The following is a 23944-nucleotide window of genomic DNA, read 5'->3' as shown; positions in this document are numbered from 1 at the left end:
CCGGGCCCCACCGCAGCTGTTAAGTACATTCAATCCGAATGGGTCCGCAATTACTGTACTGTACTTACTGTAGTACATTATGTATAGCATTAAGACGGCGCAGACCGGCAGCTCTCTCGATCATGCGCCGCCTGCCGCAGCTCCCTCCTCATGTGCCGCCTGCCTGCTTATCTCACTTTATGAATGAACAGGCAGACGGGCAGGCGGCGCATGAGAAGAGAGCTGCGGCAGGCGGCGCATGACCAAGGGAGCTGCCGGTCTGTGCCATCTTAATGCTATACATAAGGTACTACAGTAAGTACAGAACAGTAATTGCGGACCCATTCGGATTGAATGTACTTAACAGCTGCGGGGTCTGGTGTATTAGAGTAGAGTTACTGCACCGGGCCCCGCCATGAGTGTCCCCGCCTCCTCCCTCCACACTGATACTTCGCTGGCCACGCTGTGCAGCATAGCGGCCAGCGAAGTATCCGCAATCCGCTTTATAAGACGCACTGCCATTTCCCCCCCCCACTTTTGGGGGGGGGGGGGAAAGTGCGTCTTATAAGGCAAAAAATACAGTAAATAATAAACATATTGCATTGTCTACTGGCTACTTACCACCAGAACAATAAGATGAGCTGGTCTCTGGCTGCAGTCTGGCTCTTGGTCTGGCTCTGGGAACTGGAGACAAACACAGTACATACACCATTCACCAATGTCGCCCTGGGGTCCTGGGGAAGAAGAAAGCACCTGCAGGCTGCACTCCAATCCAGGTAGGAGCCCACTTCTGTCCCAGAAGGAGAAGGCACTGCCGCACTGGGGGTCAGGGGAGGCAAATTGCTGGTGGTGGCCGTGGCTGGCTGCTCAGTGTGCGGCCTTCTCTTCCTCCTTCGCTCCACCCCTCTCTCTGCGTCACGTGCTCAAGGGTGGGAGGGATCAGGGGTCAAGGGGTTCAGATCAAGATCATTCAGGGCGGCGGGGCGCCCTTGAGCTGCCTTCAGCTACTACCAACCCGGCCAGCCTTCAAGTTCTCCTCCAAAGTTGGCAGAGCTCCGCCTCCGCTCCACCCTCAGCAGCCTGAAGCCAGGTAAGCTAGCAGTTAAGTCACTCAGATGTCAGACCACCAGAGAGACAGACAGCGGTGTCAGACTGTCACTGTCAGTGACAGACTGTCTCTCTGGTCTGCTGCGCCGGTGCACCCCTGCCCCACCCCCACAGCTTCACTGAGGCAGCGACTCAGCCTCTGCCCTCTGTACTGGACTGTCTGGATTCGAAACTGGAGGAATCGGACAGCACAGCGGGATGGGACAATACATGCGATGCATCATCATCTCTCATCTCCGACTCCGATTCTCTGGCCGCCGGCTCAGTGCTGCGCAGCCTGCCTGCGCCTGCTGTGTCTGTGCTGTCTGACATGTGCCGCCCGCCGGGATTCTTTTGAGCGCTCAGCCGCTCAGGCAGCGCAGCATGAGGGGCGCTGCAGGCCGGCCGCCACTGTTAACCCACTGTTTTTTAAACCGCACCGGGCGCCCCCTGCTAAATGGCGCCCTAGACGACTGCCTAGGTTGCCTTACTGGTGGCGCCGGCCCTGCTTCAGTGGACATCTGTCACACGTATTCATGTCTCTAAAAGACATTGGATGTCAGCAGATAATGGTCTAAATCAGCCTTTTCTCTAGTAAAGCGACTGAAGATAATATGAGATTGTCCATATAAAAACCTACAATCGGAAAATTCAATCAATACACTATATGGGAAAAAAAAAGCGGGCACCACATCTAACTACCACTGCATTAAAGCAATTATACAACCATTCACTTCTATAGGCATTAGCATTAGATCAGGGCGTCAACTTGGCATGGTCAAATGATGCCAGTGTCATGTTCAGGAGTTATGGAGTCACAAGCGTTCGCAGACAAAACTTCAGAACACAGAATAGACAGAAATGAATGGTTTATTCTACAATGTTTACAAGACATAAACAGAATCAAACTGACTCATGGTTAGGGAACAGTGCAGACCTAATCACAGCCCGACAACTGTTCCTAACTGCTTGGATAATCTGTCCTAAATGACAGCCCTCAACTAGTCAACTGCCTCTGTGCTGGCTAAGTGCAGGGTTACCTGGTCCAAGCACCAGCAGTAAGAACTACAGGGACCTGTTCACACAGCAGGAACCCAAGCACACAAAACAGATATGAATCAAGATCACAAGCAAACCAGATCAAAGACAAAGAATCAGGATCAAAGCATAAACTGTAACCCATGCAGATCAGAATTTCCCTCAGGAAGCATGGTGTACATGGATAGAACAGGAAATAACTAGGGATGAGCGAATCGACTTTGGATGCTTCATCCGAAGTCGATTCACATAAAACCTTTGTACCGAACTCGGGTTCGGTTCCAGATGGTACCTTGGAACCGAACCCGAGTTCAGTACAATGTTTTTTTTTAAAGTAGAAATTAATTTACAAAGTTATTACCCGAAATCTTGCGAGACTTCGGGAAGCAATAACTTCGGCTCATCGGAGCCAATACACTCTAATACTGTACGGAGCGCTCGCTCTGTACAGTATTAAAACAAAGTTTTAAGCGAATCGACTTCGGATGAAGCATCTGAAGTCTATTTGCTCATCCCTAGAAATAACCAAAGACATGACAAAGACATATCAGACATCGATGAACAATCAGGCCGACCACACGAGTCAGGTGCAAAGTAACAAACACTCTGATCAGGATAGAACACACCCTGCACACAGCTTTTCTGGAGACAGAAGACAGACTGATCTCTCAGGCACACAGCTCACAGAACTAAATAACGGAGTGATTTAAGGGCCGTTTACACGGGCCGATAATCTTAACGATAATTGTGAACAGGCATAGGAACACTCGTTAGCAATTATCTGGCGATGTAAATGTACCGATCGTTTGTGTGCACACAAAAACTGTTGTTTGCTGACAGCAGATCGTGCTGTGTAAACATGATCTGCTTTTGGCAAACAAGTCAGTGTGGGGAAGAGCGTTGGCATTAGCGATTGCTCCTCCTCATACTCTGGAGGAGATCGCTGCATGTAAATGCAGTGGTTTCCTTCACCAGCAAGCAGCAGGGGAAGGAATGCTTCCTTCCAGATAATCTGCTGCTCTGTCGTCCTGTGTAAAGGGACCTTAAGACACCTGACCACCTGATGTATAGACACACAGATCAGGGAAACATTAACCCTTACATCAACAAAGGGAGCATACAAATCACAGGTAATTGTTCACACACACCCACAGAAGTCCTCAGCCAGCCTATAAGGCAACACGGTGTCACAATAAACAGCACCGAGACAGCTTTCTAACTAGCACCAGTTCATCATCTCTGCCCTGATAGAACTGCCCCGGCCACTGCAGGCACTATTATAGGTAAGAGACCTATATATAGCCCAAAATCAAAGTTCAGGACCCACACCTGACCATGTCATGAAAACCAACAACAGTAATCACAAAATAACATAATTTTTATTGAAAATCACATAAAGACATGATTGACACAAGCCACAATAAACAATTGACACAAGCCACAACACATTTAAAATATTTAAAACCAAGAGGACCGATGGTGGGCTGTCGGTGTATATTGAAAAAAGTGCAAGTGCAATAATCGTGGTTGGTCACTAGTAGAGAAGTTGGTTAAACCAAACTACTATGGCTCAATAATACATAATAACAAAATTCATCTGCAAATATATAAAACAAACACTTGACCATATGCACACAGCCCAGGCACTGTTATGAGCTGCTGGGGAGGACCTGGCTTTAAATAATTTACTTATAGTCCCTGGCTGTCAGTAATGTGACCCTGCACGGTGCGTGCTCTGTCCATCAACAGATAGACAGACCATGCCTAGCAACCCTATTTTAAGCACAGGTAAAAGTGGGCAGTTGTCACGGATGAAGTTAGCAGATAGCTGGAACATATAAATAAACGAGCGACTGGCTTGATTCCAAACTAAGGAGCTTATAGGTGGGCCCTATAAAACCTTAAGAGCTCTCCCTGACTGCTATGCACATGCAAGGGTCTGTATGGTAGACGATTGCATGCCCGCATACCTAATACTGTGTGACACCTGAAAACCCTATAATAGTGAGGGGACACGACCACCGGCTCCCTGCACTTAATACGGACAGAGTCAGGGTCACCTAGAATCAAGCCAGCAAGGAAACACAATAAAGTAGAAGACTTATCTGTACAAACTGCAGAAGCAGCCTCCAGCAGTGAACACCTCATCCAGGAAGTAGTATAAACTGCAAAGTGAGGCAGTATGGGAGGGAATATAAAGGAAGACGATTAGTCGAAATAAGTGACACCTGGCAGAAGGAAAGGAGATGAGAAAGTGAAACCAAAACAAAGAACATCATACAAGAGGTAGAGAAAAACGTCTGCCAGATCTTCTCACAGAACTGGCGGTGACAGTACAGGGAACAAAAATGTGGAATTAAGAGGTAATTGAATACACTGTGAAAAGTTGAAATAGGGCCACCAAGGTGATATTAATCACCAAAATCCAATACTCCAAAAAAAAATATCCTTTAAGGGAACCTGTCCCCTCCCAAAACCACCCCAAGCATTGCAATCAATCACTGACAACCAGTGGCGGATCCAGAGCCTGGTCTCGGGAGGGGCACTTTCAGATTTTTTTCTGTCCACCGCCACGAAACAATGGTGCTTATAGAACAGACTACACAGTGTAGGCTATATGTGTATAACAAACATATTTCACATGAAAACTTACAGTTACTTGGCTTGGCCCTTGGGGATCTCGGACACCACTTCAACACTTGGCTGGGGGGCACTTGCCTGCAGCCTATCAGAGGAAGGGAAAGGGACACGCCTCTCCCTCCCCTGCCGCAGCACAGCCATCTGTATCGTTGTCCTGAGGACGGCGATACAGATGACAGGAGATGAGCGCTTCCACAATCTCCCTGTGCCCCGCCACCGCCAGCTCGGGGGGGGGGGGGGGGGGGGGGGGGGGGGGGCAATTGCCCCATTGCCCCCCCTCTGGATCCGCCACTGCTGACAACCCCACCCTCCTGTACTGATAGCTGTTCACAGGAGGTAGAAAAAGCAGATAAATGTATAAATTACAAGTTTTACTGAATCTTTTCCCACAAACTATATATCAATCTGCTCAGCTCCTCCTGCTCTATAACATGCTGCCTGCAGATTGAACTGGATCTTGTGGTGACAGGTCCTCTTTAAAGGGTTTCTACCACCTCATTTTGACCTAATTAGCTCTCAGACACTAGCGATCTGCTAGTGTCTGCTCTACCTAACCATGCTATTCTCAGACCTGTGTGTGGATCCGTTTCACAAAAAAACAAACTTTTATTAATATGCTTATGAGCCTCTAGGTGCTATGGGGGCGTCTTTTCAGCACCTAGAGGCTCGGTCTACTCACATTGTATGCCGCCCATCTCCTCTTGAATGCCATCCTTCATCTGAGCCAGCGGACGAATTCTCACGCCTGCGCCGTGCGCGTCTGTATTCGGCGCAGTGGAGATGTCTGTGCAGGGAGCGGTCAGACATTCACTGTGCCTGCGCCGAATACAGACGCGCACGGCGCAGGCGTGAGAATTCGTCCGCTGGCTCAGATGAAGGATGGCATTCAAGAGGAGATGGGCGGCATACAATGTGAGTAGACCGAGCCTCTAGGTGCTGAAAAGACGCCCCCATAGCACCTAGAGGCTCATAAGCATATTAATAAAAGTTTGTTTTTTAGTGAAACGGATCCACACACAGGTCTGAGAATAGCATGGTTAGGTAGAGCAGACACTAGCAGATCGCTAGTGTCTGAGAGCTAATTAGGTTAAAATGAGGTGGTAGAAACCCTTTAAAGGGAGACGATCCAGTGGCGTCTCTAGCTTTTAAATTTTGGGGGGCACACTGGGGTCCAGGACAAAAGTAGGGGGGGCAGCTATAACAACGATACATTTACACAAGTATGACGATCACTTCAGCAAGTAGCATTTATCATGTAGAGAAAGTTAATACAAGGCATTTACTAATGTATTATGATTGTCCATATTACCTCCTTTGCTGGCTGGATTCATTTTTCCATCGCATTATACACTGCGTGTTTCCATGGTTACGACCACCCTGCAATATATCAGCAGTGGCCGTGCTTGCACACTATAGGAAAAAGCATCAGCCTCTCTGGTGCCGGGCCGGGACGGTGGAAGTGCACATAGGATAACGCTTTTTCTTACAGTGTGCAAGCATGGCCACTGCTGATAGATTGTAGGGTGGTCGTAACCATGGAAACGAGCAGTGTATAATCTGATCAACCAGCAAAGGAAGCAATATGGACAATCACAATATATTAGTAAGTGGATTGTATTAACTTTCTCTACATACTAAATGCATTTTGCAGAAGTGAGAGAATCCCTGTAAGCTCACATCTCCATTTAATAGCAAATGTCTATTAAAAACAGCACAAAATGTCGACACCACAATGCAAGGTTATAAATGTAAAGAGGGTTTATAAATTACAAATGAAAGATTGTACAGAATCACATCTTACCATTAGTCAGGTTTATTATTAAGAAGAAATGTTACAAAATGTATTTCCTTTACTAAAATCAACTTGAAATGTAGAAATCAAGGAAAAGTTATCATCAAAATCCCATTTATTTTCTAAGAAAGCAACCACACTAGAGTTATCCCGATAACATGGCCCAGCACATGGACATCACAGAGGAGAGTGTCCTACTTAGGTGTCTTTATCAGCCAGAGAGGAGAGCTTCAGAAAAAAGATGGGTTTTCATGTAATACCAAGTTCCTCCTGGAAGAGAAATGTGTGAGCCCAACTTCTATGAGAGCCATCAGCTGATCTGTGGAGGTTCCAGTTGTTGGACCTGAGTCAAGCATTTAGAAAAGAGGTTCACCAGATATGAAAACCTCTTTGTCTGCCATGTAAGTAATCACTATTCTAATAATAATTTTAAAAAGTCAAAAATATAAATAAGTACAAAAAATAATTTTACAGGACAACTATTCAATGATGCCTCCAATGAGCATTTAAGCCCCTCGCTACACTGAGGAACCTATACAGCATCTGCATTAGCTCTGATGTGGGGGTCTTTTGCACATCTACATGTTAAAGGCCAGGAGTCGCACAGTTTAAGGGTTTCAGGTATCTCCTAATTCTATTGTGTAGACAAACAAGGGTTTGTTCATACATATAAGGTTTTGAAGCTCTGTCCTTATATATAAATACTGCAGTGAAAATTGATATGGCGCCCAACCCCTCCAGCCCTACTGTTTAAGGCATACTGTGATACAGTTGAATATAGAGAGATATTCCCACAGTCCTGCCACTGCCCCTACTTGTCTCTAGGTCTTGCCGCCTGAGGCAATCGCCTCACCTGGCCTCATTGGTAGTGCACCCCTGGCTGTGGGGTCCGGGAAGTGCCACAACCCCTCCATTGTTTACTAGACAGAACTTTATACTTTTAGATGCACTTTTGTACCTTGTATTACAGCTTACTGGAGCTAAAACTAAAAAGCTGTGGCTGGTAAACAATGAAAGTGACGTGGCACTTGGTGGTGTGCTATGGCTACCTCAAACAGCTGACTGTTGGGGGTGCTAATGTAATAATGATGGCCTACTCTAAGGCCCCTTTCACACGGGGGCGAGATTTTCGCGCGGGTGCAATGCGTGAGGTGAACGCATTGCACCCGCACTGAATCCGGACCCATTCATTTCTATGGGGCTGTGCACATGAGCGGTGATTTTCACGCATCACTTGTGCGTTGCGTGAAAATCGCAGCATGCTCCTCTTTGTGCGTTTTTAACGTAACGCAGGCCCCATAGAAATGAATGGGGTTGTGTGAAAATCTCAAGCATCCGCAAGCAAGTGCGGATGCAGTGCGATTTTCACGCACGGTTGCTAGGTGACGATCGGGATGGGGACCCGATTATTATTATTTTCCCTTATAACATGGTTATAAGGGAAATTAATAGCATTCTGAATACAGAATGCTAAGTAAAATAGGGCTGGAGGGGTTAAAAAAAAGAAATAATAATTTAACTCACCTTAATCCACTTGTTCGCGCAGCCCGGCTTCTCTTCTGTCTTCATCTGTGAGGAATAGGACCTTTGATGACGTCACTACGCTCACCACATGGTCCATCACATGATCCATCACCATGGTGATGGATCATGTGATGGACCATGTGATTAACGCAGTGACGTCATCAAAGGTCCTATTCCTCACAGATGAAGACAGAAGAGATGCCGGCTGCGCGAACAAGTGGATTAAGGTAAGTTAAAGGGCTTCTGTCACCCTCCAAAACACATTTTTCATTTTTGGGCTTGTTAAAATCCTTATTGAACGCCTATTCCCTATATAGGGCTCTTACCTTGGTCTGTGGCTTTGTTTAATTAAAAATCGATCTTTTAAAATATGCAAATGACTTCACTACCAGCAAGTAGGGCGTCTACTTGCTGGTAGCCGCCGCATCCTCCTTTTAAAAAACCGCCCCCTCCTTCTGTTGATTGACAGGGCCAGCGAGCGCTCTCCTCCTCCGGCTGGCCCTGTCAGCATTTCAAATCCCGCACCTGTCTTCATTCGGCGCAGGCGCTCTGAGAGAAGGACGCTCGCCTCCTCAGCACTTCCTCAGTGCGCCTGCACCGATGACATCACCGAAAGAGAAGAGTGGTTGAGACTACTGATAATTTTAAACATTCTATAGTTAGATATTATAAGTTATACCATTAAAGGTTAAGTTGCATTTTGCGGAACGGAATTGCGGACCCATACATTTCTATGGTGCCACACGACGTAGGGCCCCGATGCGGAATTGCGGACCCGCACTTCCGGGTCCGCAATTCCGATCCTGAAAAAAATAGAACATGTCCTATTCTTGTCCGCAATAGCGGACAAGAATAGGCATATTCTCTTAGTGCCGGCAATGTGCGGTCCGCAAAATGCGGAACGCACATTGTCGCTGTCCGTGTTTTGCGGATCCGTGGAACCGCAAAACACACACGGATGTGTGAATGGACCCTAAAGCTTATGTCTTGGTCTTGGATACTGAGAAGTTCTTCAACTTTGTAATATACATTGTGGTTTAAAGGGAGTCTTTCACCTAAACTGACCATTATAGAACACTAACACCATGATCTGCATTATAGTCTCCATATTGGAATGCTACTTACCGTATTGGTGCTGGAATAGCTTGATAGGACTCATCCTGGAGTCTTCTCCATTATATGCGCATGCTCAAGTGTCCTCAATGTATTTGACTAACAGTTTGCAGGCACACAGTGGGAGAACTGAGGTGAGTGTGGACATTTAACCTAGTATTCATGTAGTACTGCACTTAAAATGGCTCAGGGGAGGTGTCTAATTCCCTTGTGATTTTCCGAGATTTTCATATTGATGGCCTATATTCAGGATAGGCCATTAATATGTGATCAGTGGTGGTTCGATTCCTGGCACCCCCGTGATAATAAGCTGTTTGAGGAGGCCAGAATGCTCCTGTGATCGTCGTGGCCTTCTGGCATCTTACCAAGCACAGCACCGTCTATTAGATAGCGGTTGTGCTTGGTATTGCAGCTCATCCACATTCAATCGAATGGGACTGAGCTGCGTCTAGGCCATGTGACCGATGAACGTGATGTCACTGGTCTAGGAACAGGCCGCAGCACTCATTGGAGCACCGCAGCCTCTATAGTGGGGGGGCTGGGAGTCGGTACCCCAATGAATCAGATATTGATGGCCTTTCCTCAAGATAGGCCATCAATATGAAAATCTCAGAAACCCATTTAATGTTTAATGTCAGGCTTTAAGTTCATTATATATACCATATTCTTCGCTCCATTAGACACACTTTTTTTCCCCAAAAGTGGGAGGAAAATGGCAGTGTGTATCATGAAGCAAATACTAATGAGCGCTTCCATTATGGAAGCACTCATTAGTACCTAGTAGGAATGAGGAGAGGTGAACATGGCTCTCCTGGCTGTACTCCCTGTTCCCTGGACTTCTGCTGGCGCCCGCTGTACTGTGTCCTGACTCGGTACAGCGTCAGCACATTGTACACACTATGACCGGAAACATTGCAATGTCAGGTAACCATGCAGCATGGCGCCAGCAGAAGACCAGGAAGCAGTAAGTGCAGGAAGAATGCCCCGGACTTTGTGATTGACGTCATTGTCCGGAGCAGGAGAGGTAAGTTCTTTTATTTATTTTATACCTGATCTGAGGTGTGATGAAGCTTGGAGGTCTGATCTGAGGTGTGATGAACCTTGGAGGTCTAATCTGAGGTCTGATAAGGAACGTGGGTCTGATATGAGGTGTGATGAAGAATAGGGGTCTGATCTGAGGTGTGATGAAGAATGGGGGTCTGATCTGAGGTGTGAAGAAGATGGGGGACTGATCTGAGATCTGATGAGGAATGATGTCTGATGAAGATTGAGGGTCTGATTTCAGGTCTAATAAAGATTTGGGGTCTGATCTGAGGGCTGATGAAAAATATTTTTTTCTTATTTATTATGGTCCAATGCGTTTTATGGAGCGAAAAATGTGGTATACTATATATCTAATATATATCCCTTCTTAATATTATAATATTCATTGCAAAACGGCAGAAACATTCTTTCAAATTACTGCACAAAACAGTAAAGCATATGACACTATTTTGGCATGTCAATCTATACATGGAGAATAAGCTAAACTCATCCTGCAATGGAAACATTTTCGATACATTCTAAAATATAAGCTACTTTCACTTTCACATCTGGGGTTGTATTCTATGTCAGGTTGTTCTGGCATAGAATGCCGGGAATCGGTTGGACCAAAAACGTTGCGGATGGATCTCTGCTGCACACAATTATAGTCAATGGCGTCTAGTGGGCAGCTGGCAGTATCCGACAATGCCGGATCGGGAGAACTCCAGCACAGCCTGCCACAGATGTAAAACTAGCCTATATTATACTCTAAAATTCTCAATAATAGCGGGGCAGTGATAAAATGCAATATGTGTCCCAGAATAAATAACCAGTGGCATTTCAGCAATTCTCTCTCCTAATGACCACTTTTGAGTGCTCTCAGTCCATAGTACGCACAGCAGCGATCAAATATAAATCTGGCAATGTTATGCAGTTGTCTCCAATTTGTTATATTCTCCTCCTGGTCCCACTGTCAGCTGCTGAGAGTCTTCTTCATTTGGTCTTGTCCTGAAACTAACCTGCCTCTTTAGTTTATTGTTAGGATCTGGGCAGAACAAATATTCATAGATAAAACTGGCAAGTATGCCACCTATCATTGGACCGATCCAGTAGATCTGTTGGGAAAGTGAAGTGCTCATTAAAAAGTGAAACAGATAATCACAAGATTTCACTAAAAGTCAAGAAACGATATATACATAACTGCGGAGTGTGACAGTGGCTTATCCAGACAGATGGCTTTACCCTGTACTACATCTACAGTAAGTCCCATTTACAAGAATGAGTCTGAGGATAGTCCTAGGGAAAACACTACCTGTACTGATGAACCACTGTGTCCATGTACACGCTGAAGGGAAGGCAGCACTTGTCACAGCACCACCACCCAGCTGTGTAGATTGTCAAGGGTCTTAAAGGTCTTAAAGAGGACCTGTCACCACAAACTTCAATGCTATCAGAAAGCAGGAGAAGCTGAACAGATTGATATCTAGTTTTGTGGGAAAAGATCCATCCAGTAAAACCTATAATTTATACATTTATATCTCAGCTTTTTCCACCTCCTATGAAAAACTATAGGTACAGGGAGGAGGGGTTATCAGTGACTGACAGCTATGTCTCTATGCACACAATGCTATCAGTCACTGATAACACCTCCCTCCTGTACCAATAGCTGTTCACAGGAAGTGGAAAAAGCAGAGATATCTAATATATAAAGCTGAGTGTATGCATGTCCGCTAAAGGAATCCGCACACGTTGCATATACAATCACAATTTGGCACACAGGTACATCAGGTGTCCGGGAAGGTTTTAGCTCTCTAGCACGTACCGTTCCTGAGATATTCCCGAAAAATGCATTAGCCAATAGAAGCCTGCCATACACACGGTCACATGTCCCTTATCAGCCAATAGAAGCTCGCAGGCCCTTAGTCTCCACATACACACAGTTTTACACCAGGTTTCCATAACAACCCAGCCATTTTTCACTGCTGTAGGTCAGCTTTAATAGGGCAGGGCGCTGTGGATGACACTGTTAAGGGTGCAGAGTGCTGTGCAGATCAGAGTTAAGGGGACAGGTAGGGTGGCCATTCAGGCCACCCTCAAAAGACGGACTTAAAAACCCCACCCCCAAGTCCCGCTAAGCCACCCCTCTGATCTGGTTAGGCCACGCCCACTCCGCAGCCGACGGGGATTGAAAAAATGAAGGTAAAAATCAACTTCTGTCAGCTGCAGGGGTGGGAGGGAGGGTGTCTTTCTCCCTGCAGCTCACGCTCAGACAGCACAGTGCTGCTGTCTTAGAGTGAGCTGTTCAAAAGGACACGGCCCCGATCCAGTTAGGCCACACCCCCTCCCACTCAGCCGACAGGGATTTAAAAAAATAAAGGTAAATGCATAAAGAAAAAGAAATATACTTTTCCAAAAAGTCTACAGCTCATCCTGCAAAAAACAAGACCTGAGAAATAACAAAAATGCAGAAGAGCAAATTATTTTTATAAGCCTTTAAGGTCAAAATTGGGTATGTCCTTAATAAATTAATATGTACTAACAGGGGCCCCTATGCTGTAATTATGCTCTAACTTCTGTACATCTACATACATTACATGTTTACAATTAAAAAAATTACATTTCCAGGCCATTTTTGATTTTGATTTTAATGTACCTGTTAGAGGAATTTAAAAACTAGATCTTTATATGATTACTGTGCTACAACTTACCCAATGATTTTCCCATTTGCCAAAGACAACGCTGGTTCCGAGTGATCTGGCGGGGTTCATGCTGGCTCCAGTGTACTGAATCTGAAAAAGACAATCAGATGAGGCAGTGTTTGTGTATATAATGCCATGGACTGAATGGAATAGCATGTACAGTAGGGTGAGGATAGAGCTGAATGAAATCTAAAGTCCCTCTCCATGCCTTCTACGAAGGTGGCATGCAGCCTCACGTGGTCTATTGCAGAAGTCTTCTTCCCACAGAAGCATTGCTTACTCCCAAGCCCATTTCATTCACTCTTCCTTGGCCCTTTTTAGATGACATGCTTGCAGTCTAATCTAATTAAACTAAAAGAAAATTGATGGCAATCTAACCCATTCAATTTGCATACTGTCAGCAGCATTTGCTTGTTTGTCGGCTGATATCGCTGGGCACTGATTGAGGAGGATCACAGTTGCTGTGGCTTGCTTATGGTGTGTCGAATGATTGAGGTTGATGTGAGGTGCTGCCGTCAGGGATCTCTTAAGTGGGACAATGACTGGTTAAAAGGAGCACTTGATCGCCAGCCTGTGTAAAAGCCCCACCAATCAGCCAAGAAACAAGCAAATGCTGGTTTACCCTCTTACTGACGAGATCATTATAAAAATTATCTTTTAGTCGGCGACATATAATCACCTCCTGTAAACATGAGATCTTCTGCCAACAGTATTCAAACTGAAAGGGGGGATGAATGATCGTAATAACGATTGTCCATCCTCCATTTAGTGGGCATCAGCGCTGTGTTATAAAAAAACGCTGATTGACATGCATATTGCCGATTGGTGCTCATTGGGGTCTGAAGTAGCCCTTTGTTAAAGGTCCTTGTAAAATGTTATGGTTTTGCCTGGAACTTTCCTTTAACATGGAGCAGTAGGGATTTGGGTCCTAGGTTTCAAAGGGTTGTGTCACTTCAGCATGTCTTAGTTTAGGTCCAGAAGTGCCGTACAATGCAGAGGAAACTCAGAATCCATGGCAAAGGGTGCGTGAATTACATGCGGATTTTGCAGTTGATATGGCTTTGGATTTCACCCTCTTTATTAGTAACCCATTAAATCCATGGTGGAAATACACAGCATAAATTGACACTTTGCTGGTACCGTAAAACGGCACAGACTTGTCACATGCAAGTCTGGAGCTCCAGATCCACAGTATCTACACCACATGTGAGCTAACCCCACATGGTACCAAGTATTAGTGGATGATTAAGTAAGCAGGAAAGTCACTTTCCTGTGCCGCTCACTTGTGTAACTGGTTACCTGTCGGACTACAAGTCTAAAAAAATGTCAGGAATTTCTGGAAACTGCTTATTCAACGGCAGCTTGAATCGTATCTACCGCCTACACTCAGGGGATGGGCTGAGGCACTGGTGAGTCACAGTGGTAAGGCCGGTAACGTCACCTGTCTGACGTCTACACTTCTGCTGAACCCATCTCAATAGATAGAATTCTGGTTCACAGATTCACATTTATAGGATATTTTTCAACCAAAATATTTCTTTTTGATATGTGCCATTTTTAAGTTGGTTGCACAATGCCTGAACCAAATGTATTATGCCGTCTTTGTGTCACAAAGTACATGTATGACAACCAGGAGATGACATGCAGAAGTGTGTTCTGTAGTTTACACCATCTTGATAACGCAAATGTCTCGGCTTGTCTTTGTGAAGTGCAGCACTTATGACCAGGGTTGTCAATCGTCCAGAAAAATAGGCAAATGTTTTCCTGTGACCGTGGAGAAAAATAGATGTGTTCGTGATTTTTTTTGAGGCTGGTGGTACTTGGCTAGAATATTTTGGTGGTAATTATCATCATTTTACAGCTAACAGTACATGCTGGTGAGGAGTTCTTACTGGTATATTGAACTATAGACATTTATTACTTATAATTTTTAACATTCATTATAAGTTTCCAATATGTCTGTAAAAAATTGTTGGCCGTCTGTGATTTTTGGATAAGTTGTCCAGAGAAAAGAAGAATTCTGGTTGTCAACCTTGCTTATGACACCGTTAACAAATGTGTCCCATAGCCTTTACAGGGAGTGCAGAATTATTAGGCAAGTTGTATTTTTGAGGATTAATTTTATTATTGAACAACAACCATGTTCTCAATGAACCCAAAAAACTCATTAATATCAAAGCTGAATATTTTTGGAAGTAGTTTTTAGTTTGTTTTTAGTTTTAGCTATTTTAGGGGGATATCTGTGTGTGCAGGTGACTATTACTGTGCATAATTATTAGGCAACTTAACAAAAAACAAATATATACCCATTTCAATTATTTATTTTTACCAGTGAAACCAATATAACATCTCAACATTCACAAATATACATTTCTGACATTCAAAAACAAAACAAAAATAAATCAGTGACCAATATAGCCACCTTTCTTTGCAAGGACACTCAAAAGCCTGCCATCCATGGATTCTGTCAGTGTTTTGATCTGTTCACCATCAACATTGCGTGCAGCAGCAACCACAGCCTCCCAGACACTGTTCAGAGAGGTGTACTGTTTTCCCTCCTTGTAAATCTCACATTTGATGATGGACCACAGGTTCTCAATGGGAATCAGATCAGGTGAACAAGGAGGCCATGTCATTAGATTTTCTTCTTTTATACCCTTTCTTGCCAGCCACGCTGTGGAGTACCTTAAACGCGTGTGATGGAGCATTGTCCTGCATGAAAATCATGTTTTTCTTGAAGGATGCAGACTTCTTCCTGTACCACTGCTTCAAGAAGGTGTCTTCCAGAAACTGGCAGTAGGACTGGGAGTTGAGCTTGACTCCATCCTCAACCCGAAAAGGCCCCACAAGCTCATCTTTGATGATACCAGCCCAAACCAGTACTCCACCTCCACCTTGCTGGCGTCTGAGTCGGACTGGAGCTCTCTGCCCTTTATCAATCCAGCCACGGGCCCATCCATCTGGCCCATCAAGACTCACTCTCATTTCATCAGTCCATAAAACCTTAGAAAAATCAGTCTTGAGATATTTCTTGGCGCAGTCTTGACGTTTCAGCTTGTGTGTCTTGTTCAGTGGTGGTCGTCTTTCAGCCTTTCTTACCTTGGCCATGTCTCTGAGTATTGCACACCTTGTGCTTTTGGGCACTCCAGTGATGTTGCAGCTCTGAAATATGGCCAAACTGGTGGCAAGTGGCATCTTGGCAGCTGCACGCTTGACTTTTCTCAGTTCATGGGCAGTTATTTTGCGCCTTGGTTTTTCCACACGCTTCTTGCGACCCTGTTGACTATTTTGAATGAAACGCTTGATTGTTCGATGATCACGCTTCAGAAGCTTTGCAATTTTAAGAGTGCTGCATCCCTCTGCAAGATATCTCAGTTGCCTAATAATTATGCACACCTGATATAGGGTGTTGATGTCATTAGACCACACCCCTTCTCATTACAGAGATGCACATCACCTAATATGCTTAATTGGTAGTAGGCTTTCGAGCCTATACAGCTTGGAGTAAGACAACATGCATAAAGAGGATGATGTGGTCAAAATACTCATTTGCCTAATAATTCTGCACGCAGTGTATTTGTTGTATTCTTCATTTCTCTATATACCATTATGGAAGAGAGGACAACTGCACCTGCCAATATTTGCTTTCAGTCCCATCGCAAATAACGGCACATGAGCTATTTAAGATTTATTTGGATTGTGCAGTGCATGCGCCTAACATTGGGAGCCTGAGGGGGAGTAGGGGGACATAACAGCAATGGACAGAAGCTGTGCAGTATTATGTGGAACCATAAGTACCAGGTCGACTGGTGATGGCAATACTGACATCCACATTTTCCCCTTCTGTGTAGTGTTTTGGGAAAAACTCCCCTGGAATAAATGGTGGGTCTTGGACTGTTCTGAGCGGCAGATACTTCTATCAAGTAGGAAAGACACAAAAGAAAGGGGATGCTCCTATTACAGGGGAAATAATGTTAAGGAGCACTAGTCAGATCTCATGATATGTCTGTTTTAGTAAGTATCTGTATTTGTCATTAACCAAGGGGTTCTCCAGGAATGATTTAAAATGGCTGCATATAATTTGTCCTAGAATGTGAGCAGGACTGGTTGACTCCACTTTCAGAGGCGAGAAGATGGGGCCTCACTACACAATGATGTGATCCTGCCTACAATATGCCATCAAGGCTGAGCAGCCAGACAGGAACACTCACCAATATGTAGTATAATCAAGTGCCAGAGCATAGTGCGTAATGAGGCCCCTCCAGGCAGCTCTGTAAGTGGAGGCAACCAGTCCTGCTCACACTCTAGGACAGGTTGCTGGTGGCCATTTTAAATCATTCCTGGAGAACCCTGATGAATTCCTTTTTTTAAAGGCTGCCGTGAAACTGGGAGACATAGCAGAACCTGACAGTCTCCATTATAAGTCAGTGTAGTCTGTCAGGTCCACTAAGTGTATGGCATGCAACCCATCAGTCAATGCCTTGTGCTTTCTGTATAACGGAAACCATGATACAAGTATGAACAGAGGCTTATTAATGTCCTTCATAAAAGAGGGGCTGAGAGCTACAATAGTTCCAACCTATATCCTCCAGGGTATATGCCACTCTCATGCCTTTTCCAATATATCCATTATAATCCACAGCAAAAGACTAAGTAATTGAAGGGGTATTCCGATTGGTTAGCGTTATCCCCTATCCACAGGATAGCGGATTACTATTAGATTGATGGGGGTCCTACCACTGGGACTCCCACCGGTCTCAAAAACAGGGGCCCCCTACCCTCTTCAGCCCCCCTGAAAAGAACGGAGTGATTTGTCACACATGTTTTCAGCCACTCCATTCATTTCTATGGGAATTCTGGAGATAGGTGAGTGCCATGCCATGCTCGGCTATCTCCAGAACTCCCACGGAAATGGCCGGTGCGGCAACACGCATGTGCGACCGGACGCTCCATTATTTTCAGGGAGGCTGCAGAGGCTGTGGCTAGGGGATAACATTAACAAACTGGAATACCCCATGAAGTATATACTTACTGCAAAGAGGTGTCCGATGGTGACGGATAAGCCAATGATGAGAGGTATGGGCACTTTGATATCACTTCTTTTCTTATCACAAGAAGCAAATATAGTGAAGACCAGTTGGAACGTGATAATGGTTTCCACTAGAAGGGCTTGTCCGTGTGAAATAGTCTCATGTTCCTGGAATTGGAAACGTGATTTAAAAAAAAGCATGGTGTATAAAGTGTATTAGGTATGTTATAGCAGCAACTTTAGGTTTATTTGATATGATATACATGTGTCAGAAACATTTAGTTCCAGTCTAGACCACTGATCCATATTATACTATTCTTATCTGTATATTGTTGAGGCATTGTCCATGTTGTATAGAAATACTGGTCATGAACAGGTGTTAACATTCGTTTAAAGGGTTTGTTCATATTATTTTTTGTGTAATTTGTCCCCCAACCAGCGGTACCTGTGGAGAAATGTGTATTCACCCGTCGGCTCCTTAGCTCTGTTCACTGGCCTTCTGGACCATGTTTGTCAAAGTCTGCATGGAGAAGGTCATGTGCGCCGCTGTTGCCAATGACTGGCCTCAGAAGTGTTGTGTCCCCAGGTGGCACGATTTGGTTGCAGCGGCTCACATGATCCAGTCCATGTGGAAGTTAACAAATGGGGATCGAAGTCCAGTGAAGATAGCCTGGGACCCAAGGAACCAGAACAGAGCAATGGAGAGCAGATGAGTATGGATTTCTCCAAAGGTATCTATAGCTGGGGGGCAAAAAAAATAAATAAAACTGGACAAACCATTAAAGGGTTTTCTATAAATGATCACAGGAAATCCTATGCCACATTTTTAACTTCCTGTCCCGCCCAACACCAAAAAATAATTTAGATAACCTATTTGTATGGCAAAAACATAAAGTTAATGTTTTCATCGCCTGGTCCTGTCAATAAAAGTGCAGGAGGCGCGGCAGTTGCAGAGAGAGCAGAGCCTCTAGGAGTAACGGCAACACCCCCATTGCTCCTAGAGGCTCATTTGCATATATTAAAAGTTTCTCAGCAATGCGGGCACATATGGACATGGGACCAACACAGATGCCTTCAGCTGCCAAGCGCAGATGTAACAGGTCAGCCAGTGTCATAGGGACAAAACTGCTGACAGATGCCCTTTAACAATTCTGGATTTCCTTGAGAGTAAAAAGCTCTGGCTTTGTCACTTGTGAAAAGTATCCTTTGTTGGTAAGCAACAGTAAAATAAAAATAAAAAGATTAATAAATGTAAAAAAAAAAGTCCTTAAGAAAAAAATTACAATAAGAAATACAAAATTGTCGATTGTTCATTTCTGAACATGTTTATTGGGCTAGGCTGGGATTCCACACCACAGCCCATAGACGAAGGTGGGCACACCCTTTTTTGTTATTTCACCCCTTTAACTAGTTAGGCTCCTATATGTATGTTATACATGTAACAGACCAGGTATGTGTCAGCCTCATTTATAAATATGACAAATTATTAGCTTAATTCAAAAAATTTACTCTATTACAGACTGTCCTATAGATGACTTGAGCTAAAGAATCTGGTTTAAAATGACACGACAGCTAGACAGATGGGTCGATAGATAGGTAAGATAGATATTATAGAGCAGAAGAATAAGGCAGCACTCCGGTCTTCCAGTGAATAGGTAGATGCTTTATTACACCCAACAGCAACGCAGCATTTCAGCTCTCTTAATGGAGCCTTTGTCAAGCTTGTCACTGGAAGACCGGAGTGCTGCCTTATTCTTCTGCTCTATAATCATCCTTCCACGTCCTAGGATTGGGAATTGCACCCGGCATCATAGGAGTGCTGCTGTACTTTTTTCTTTTTCTAAGATAGATATTAGATAGATATAGCATAGATGGATATTAAATAAATAGACATTAGATAGATAGATAGATAGATAGATAGGAGACAGACATTAGATAGACGATAGATACATGGACATTAGATAGGTAGACATTAAATAGTCAACTAGATAGATAGTAGATAGATAGATAGTAGATAGATAGATAATAGATAGATAGTAGATAGATAGATAGATAGATAGATAGATAGATAGATAGATAGATAGATATTAGATAGAAAAATAGGATAGATAGAATGCATAGTCATTGGTGATCCCATCACTAACCTTGGTGACCCCAACCGGCCATTTTTCGTGTGGAGTAATGAGAGCGACCACTCCAGCCCCGGCAATAGCGGCCACACATTGGACAACAATGTAAAATAGTCCTTTGGCCACCGATATTTTTCTGGTACATATCATAGCCAATGCCACAGCAGGGTTCAAGAAAGCTTCACATATGTGTCCAAAGCAATGAATCAGTATAGCAATGCTCAGTCCAAAGCAGAAGGCAATATGAGTATCCGTAGGACCAGGTATGTTCATCCCTGCAGTTGATCCTAAACTTATAACCAAAAACAGGAAAACTGCCAGGAATTCTCCAGCCATGGAGGTCCAGAATTGCCTTGTCCATATTCCCTTGAAGGCCGTCATCTTTCAGCCACTGCTGTTAGTGGTGAGTAAATGAGCACAACTGTAGGAAGGGGGCTCGGGTATTGCACAAGAGTAGTGAAACAAGTTGAACAAGTCGTGACGTATTGTTGATACAGCCCCTTCTCTTTAGACCAGAAAATTCTTGAAGAATTTTTTTTTTGTCTCGAGCCTTAAGGTATGTAGTGTGATCTCTCAAGAGAAGACTTGTGGAAACATGGACACGATGAAAAAATAGGATCTTAAGGGGGTTGTTAGTGAGTTTCGCTGTTGGTCCCCACCCAGATTATCTGCCAGGTGCTCTAGCATTTTTCCTATATATGTACTATGTCAGTAGGTGTGCAGACGTCAGAACCCATAAACTATCGTATTACAAGTCATGCAGGGGAGCGGCTTGTAGTAAATCACACTTCTATAGGCCAGTTATAACTGTGTATGTTCTCACTCAACCAAGATAACAAAAATCTATAGGAATAGCAATCTAGTCCTAAAGGTTCTTTAGATACAGTAGTTCATAAATGCAGGTGAGACAATTATACTGGTGAAGTCAAGGACCTTGAACCATCACAGATTTCCTAACAGAAGGCTTTGTATCTCTTAACCATTAGAGGACCTGGCAATGTTTCGTTTCAGTTTTTTTGTTTTTTCTCCCTGCCTTCCAGAGCCATATTTTTTTATCTTTTTATTCACATAGCCATATTAGGTCTCGTTTTTGCTGGGCAAGTTGTATTTTCTAACGGCACCATTTTATATTGCATACAATGTAGGGGGAAGCTGGAAGAAAAAAATCCAAATGTGGTGGAATTGAGAAAATTCGCAATTCCATCACAGTTTTATGGGTTTTGTTATGATGGTGCTCCCTATGTGGTAAAACTCACCTGTTACCTTTATTCTCCAGGTCAGTACTATTACAACAATACCACATTTGTATCGTTTTTCTTGTGTTTTAATACTAAAAAAAAATAAAGGTTTTTTTGCCATGCACTGACCCCTATACATTTTTTTATATTCACGCCAATGGAGGTCTCATTGTGAGGTCTCATTTTTTGCTGGGCGATCTGTACTTTTCATTAATACCATTTTGGAGTGTGCATGACTTTTTGATCATTTTTTATTCAATTTTCTTTGGGAGGTAAAGTGACAAAAAAAATGGCAAATTTGTCCATTTTAATTTTTTTTCCCATTATGCTGTCCGCCATACGGGATAAATATTTTTAAATTTTAATAGGACAGACGTTCTCAGATTCGGCAATACTTCATTTTTATTTTCAACGTTAATATGGGGACAGGGGTGTGATTTTTATATATATATATATATATATATATATATATATATATATATATATATATTTATTTATTTTTTCCCACAATCATTATATTGCCACTTATATTGTGTAATGGATATTTATCGAGTACAGAAAACAACAATCAGTATATTCCAATGCAGTGCTGCCACCTACAGGCCTATATTGGAATATACTAGTGATAGGCATTGGAGCCTCAAGCAGGCTCCAGCCTATCACTGCAATGTTACAGCTTCCCCGGTCTTAGCTGGGGGAAGTTTCTGCATTTTCATGGTTGAGATTACCGCTCAGATGCCATGGTCACATTTGACCATGGCATCTGAAGGGCTAAATATCTGCGATTAACCTTAAGGCCTCTTTCAGACGGGCGTTGCGGGAAAATGTGCGGGTGCGTTACGGGAACACCCACGATTTTTCCGCGCGAGTGCAAAACATTGTAATGCGTTTTGCACTCGCGTGAGAACAATCGCGCATGTTTGGTATCCAAACCCGAACTTCTTCACAGAAGTTCGGGTTTGGGATCGGTGTTGTGTAGATTGTATTATTTTCCCTTATAACATGGTTATAAGGGAAAATAATAGCATTCTGAATACAGAATGCATAGTAAAACAGCGCTGGAGGGGTTAAAAAATAAATAAATAATAATTTAACTCACTTTAGTCCACTTGATAGCGCAGCCCGGCATCTCTTTCTGTCTCCTTTCTTCAGGACCTGGGTAAAGGACCTGTGGTGACGTCACTCCGGTCGTCACATGGTCCATCACATGATTCATCACCATGGTAAAAGATCATGTGATGGATCATGTGATGACTGGAGGGACGTCACCACAGGTCCTTTACCCAGGTCCTGAAGAAAGGAGACAGAAGGAGATGCCGGCTGCGCTATCAAGTGGACTAAGGTGAGTTAAATTTTTTTATATTTTTTTTTAACCCCTCCAGCGCTAGTTTACTATGCATTCTGTATTCAGAATGCTATTATTTTCCCTTATAACCATGTTATAAGGGGAAATAATAATGATCGGGTCTCCATCCCGATCGTCTCCTAGCAACCGTGCGTGAAAATCGCACCGCATCCGCACTTGCTTGCAGACGCAGAATATAGAGCATGCTGCGATTTTCACGCAACGCACAAGTGATGCATGAAAATCATCGCTCATGTGAACAGCCCCATAGAAATGAATGGGTCGGTATTCAGTGCGGGTGCAATGCGTTCACCTCACGCATCGCATCAGTGCAGAATACTCGCCCGTGTGAAAGGGGCCTAAGAATGGAAGACATTAGTCCTAGGCCTTTGCTGTTTGAAAAAGCAGAAAGTCGACGGCTACAGTGGCCACTCATAGGTGGGCCCCATATTCAAAATGATGACTTCCACCGTACATGGGTTAAACGACATCTATCGGCAGGTTTATACCTATTAAACTGGCTGACCTGTTACATGTGCACTTGGCAGCTGAAGACATCTGTGTTGGTCCCATGGTCATATGTGCCTGCACTGCTGAAAAAAAATAAGTTTTAATATATGCAAATGAGCGTCTAGGAGTAACAGGGGCGTTACCATTAGGCCCCTTTTGAGACTAGCAAGTTCCACACTCTGGACTTGCAGCGTGAGTATGCAGCAGCTCCCGTCCTGACCTCCCCGCACTGACAGGGTCACATAGAATTATATTAATTTATGATGCTATGTAGCCCTTACAGTTCTGGAATGTATTTTATAACACTGACATAATTCTGTCAGTGTTATCCAATACATTACAGAACCCTAAGGGCTGTTTCACACGAGCGAGTCCATTGCAGGAATCACGCTCCGTGTGTGAGTGGGATCCTCTGCTCTGGACTTGCAGGGGCGCACAGCATTATCATGATTTATAATGCTATGAGTCTCTGCATGGCCTTTTTTCCACAGAATCATAGTGACATAAAGCTGTCAGTATGATTCTGTAGAAATAAGGTCAAGCAGAGGTACATAGCATTATAAATCATGATAATGCCGTGCGCTCCTACTAGTCCAGAGCAGAGGATCCCACTCACACACGGAGCGTGATTCCCGCAATGGACTCGCTCGTGTGAAACAGCCTTAAGGGATACATAGTAAAATAGTTTATAAGGCTGAAAAAAGACATCTGTCCATCCAGTTCGTCCTGTTATTCTGCAAGTTGATCCAGAAGAAGGCAAAAAAAAAAAACTGTGAGGTAGAAGCTAATTTTCCTCACT

General features: G+C 43.9%; 1 protein-coding gene across 1 annotated transcript; it reads right to left on the bottom strand.

The window, feature by feature from the left end:
• Positions 1-10709: 10709 nt before the first annotated feature.
• On the bottom strand, positions 10710-20433 carry LOC121001886 (aquaporin-4-like). The gene is made up of 4 exons (XM_040433123.1): positions 20068-20433; positions 17927-18091; positions 12904-12984; positions 10710-11310 (listed from the first exon to the last, which is right to left on the bottom strand). Exons 1-4 carry the CDS (start codon positions 20431-20433, stop codon positions 11122-11124), a joined length of 801 nt encoding a protein of 266 aa, XP_040289057.1. The 3' UTR covers positions 10710-11121.
• Positions 20434-23944: the final 3511 nt, after the last annotated feature.

The sequence above is a fragment of the Bufo bufo genome, chromosome 5 (genome assembly GCF_905171765.1).
Source record: "Bufo bufo chromosome 5, aBufBuf1.1, whole genome shotgun sequence".
Lineage (NCBI taxonomy): Eukaryota > Metazoa > Chordata > Amphibia > Anura > Bufonidae > Bufo > Bufo bufo.
This window is presented reverse-complemented; position numbering and strand designations above follow the sequence as displayed.

Excerpts from the sequence above, each read along its gene's own strand:
- LOC121001886 (XM_040433123.1), bottom strand. The coding sequence starts at position 20,433 with ATGACGGCCTTCAAGGGAATATGGACAAGGCAATTCTGGACCTCCATG. Across the intron at positions 12,985-17,926 it reads CCATCGGACACCTCTTTGCA|ATTCAGTACACTGGAGCCAG; the intron begins GTAAGTATATAC and ends TGTCTTTTTCAG. Across the intron at positions 11,311-12,903 it reads GCAAATGGGAAAATCATTGG|ATCTACTGGATCGGTCCAAT; the intron begins GTAAGTTGTAGC and ends CTTTCCCAACAG.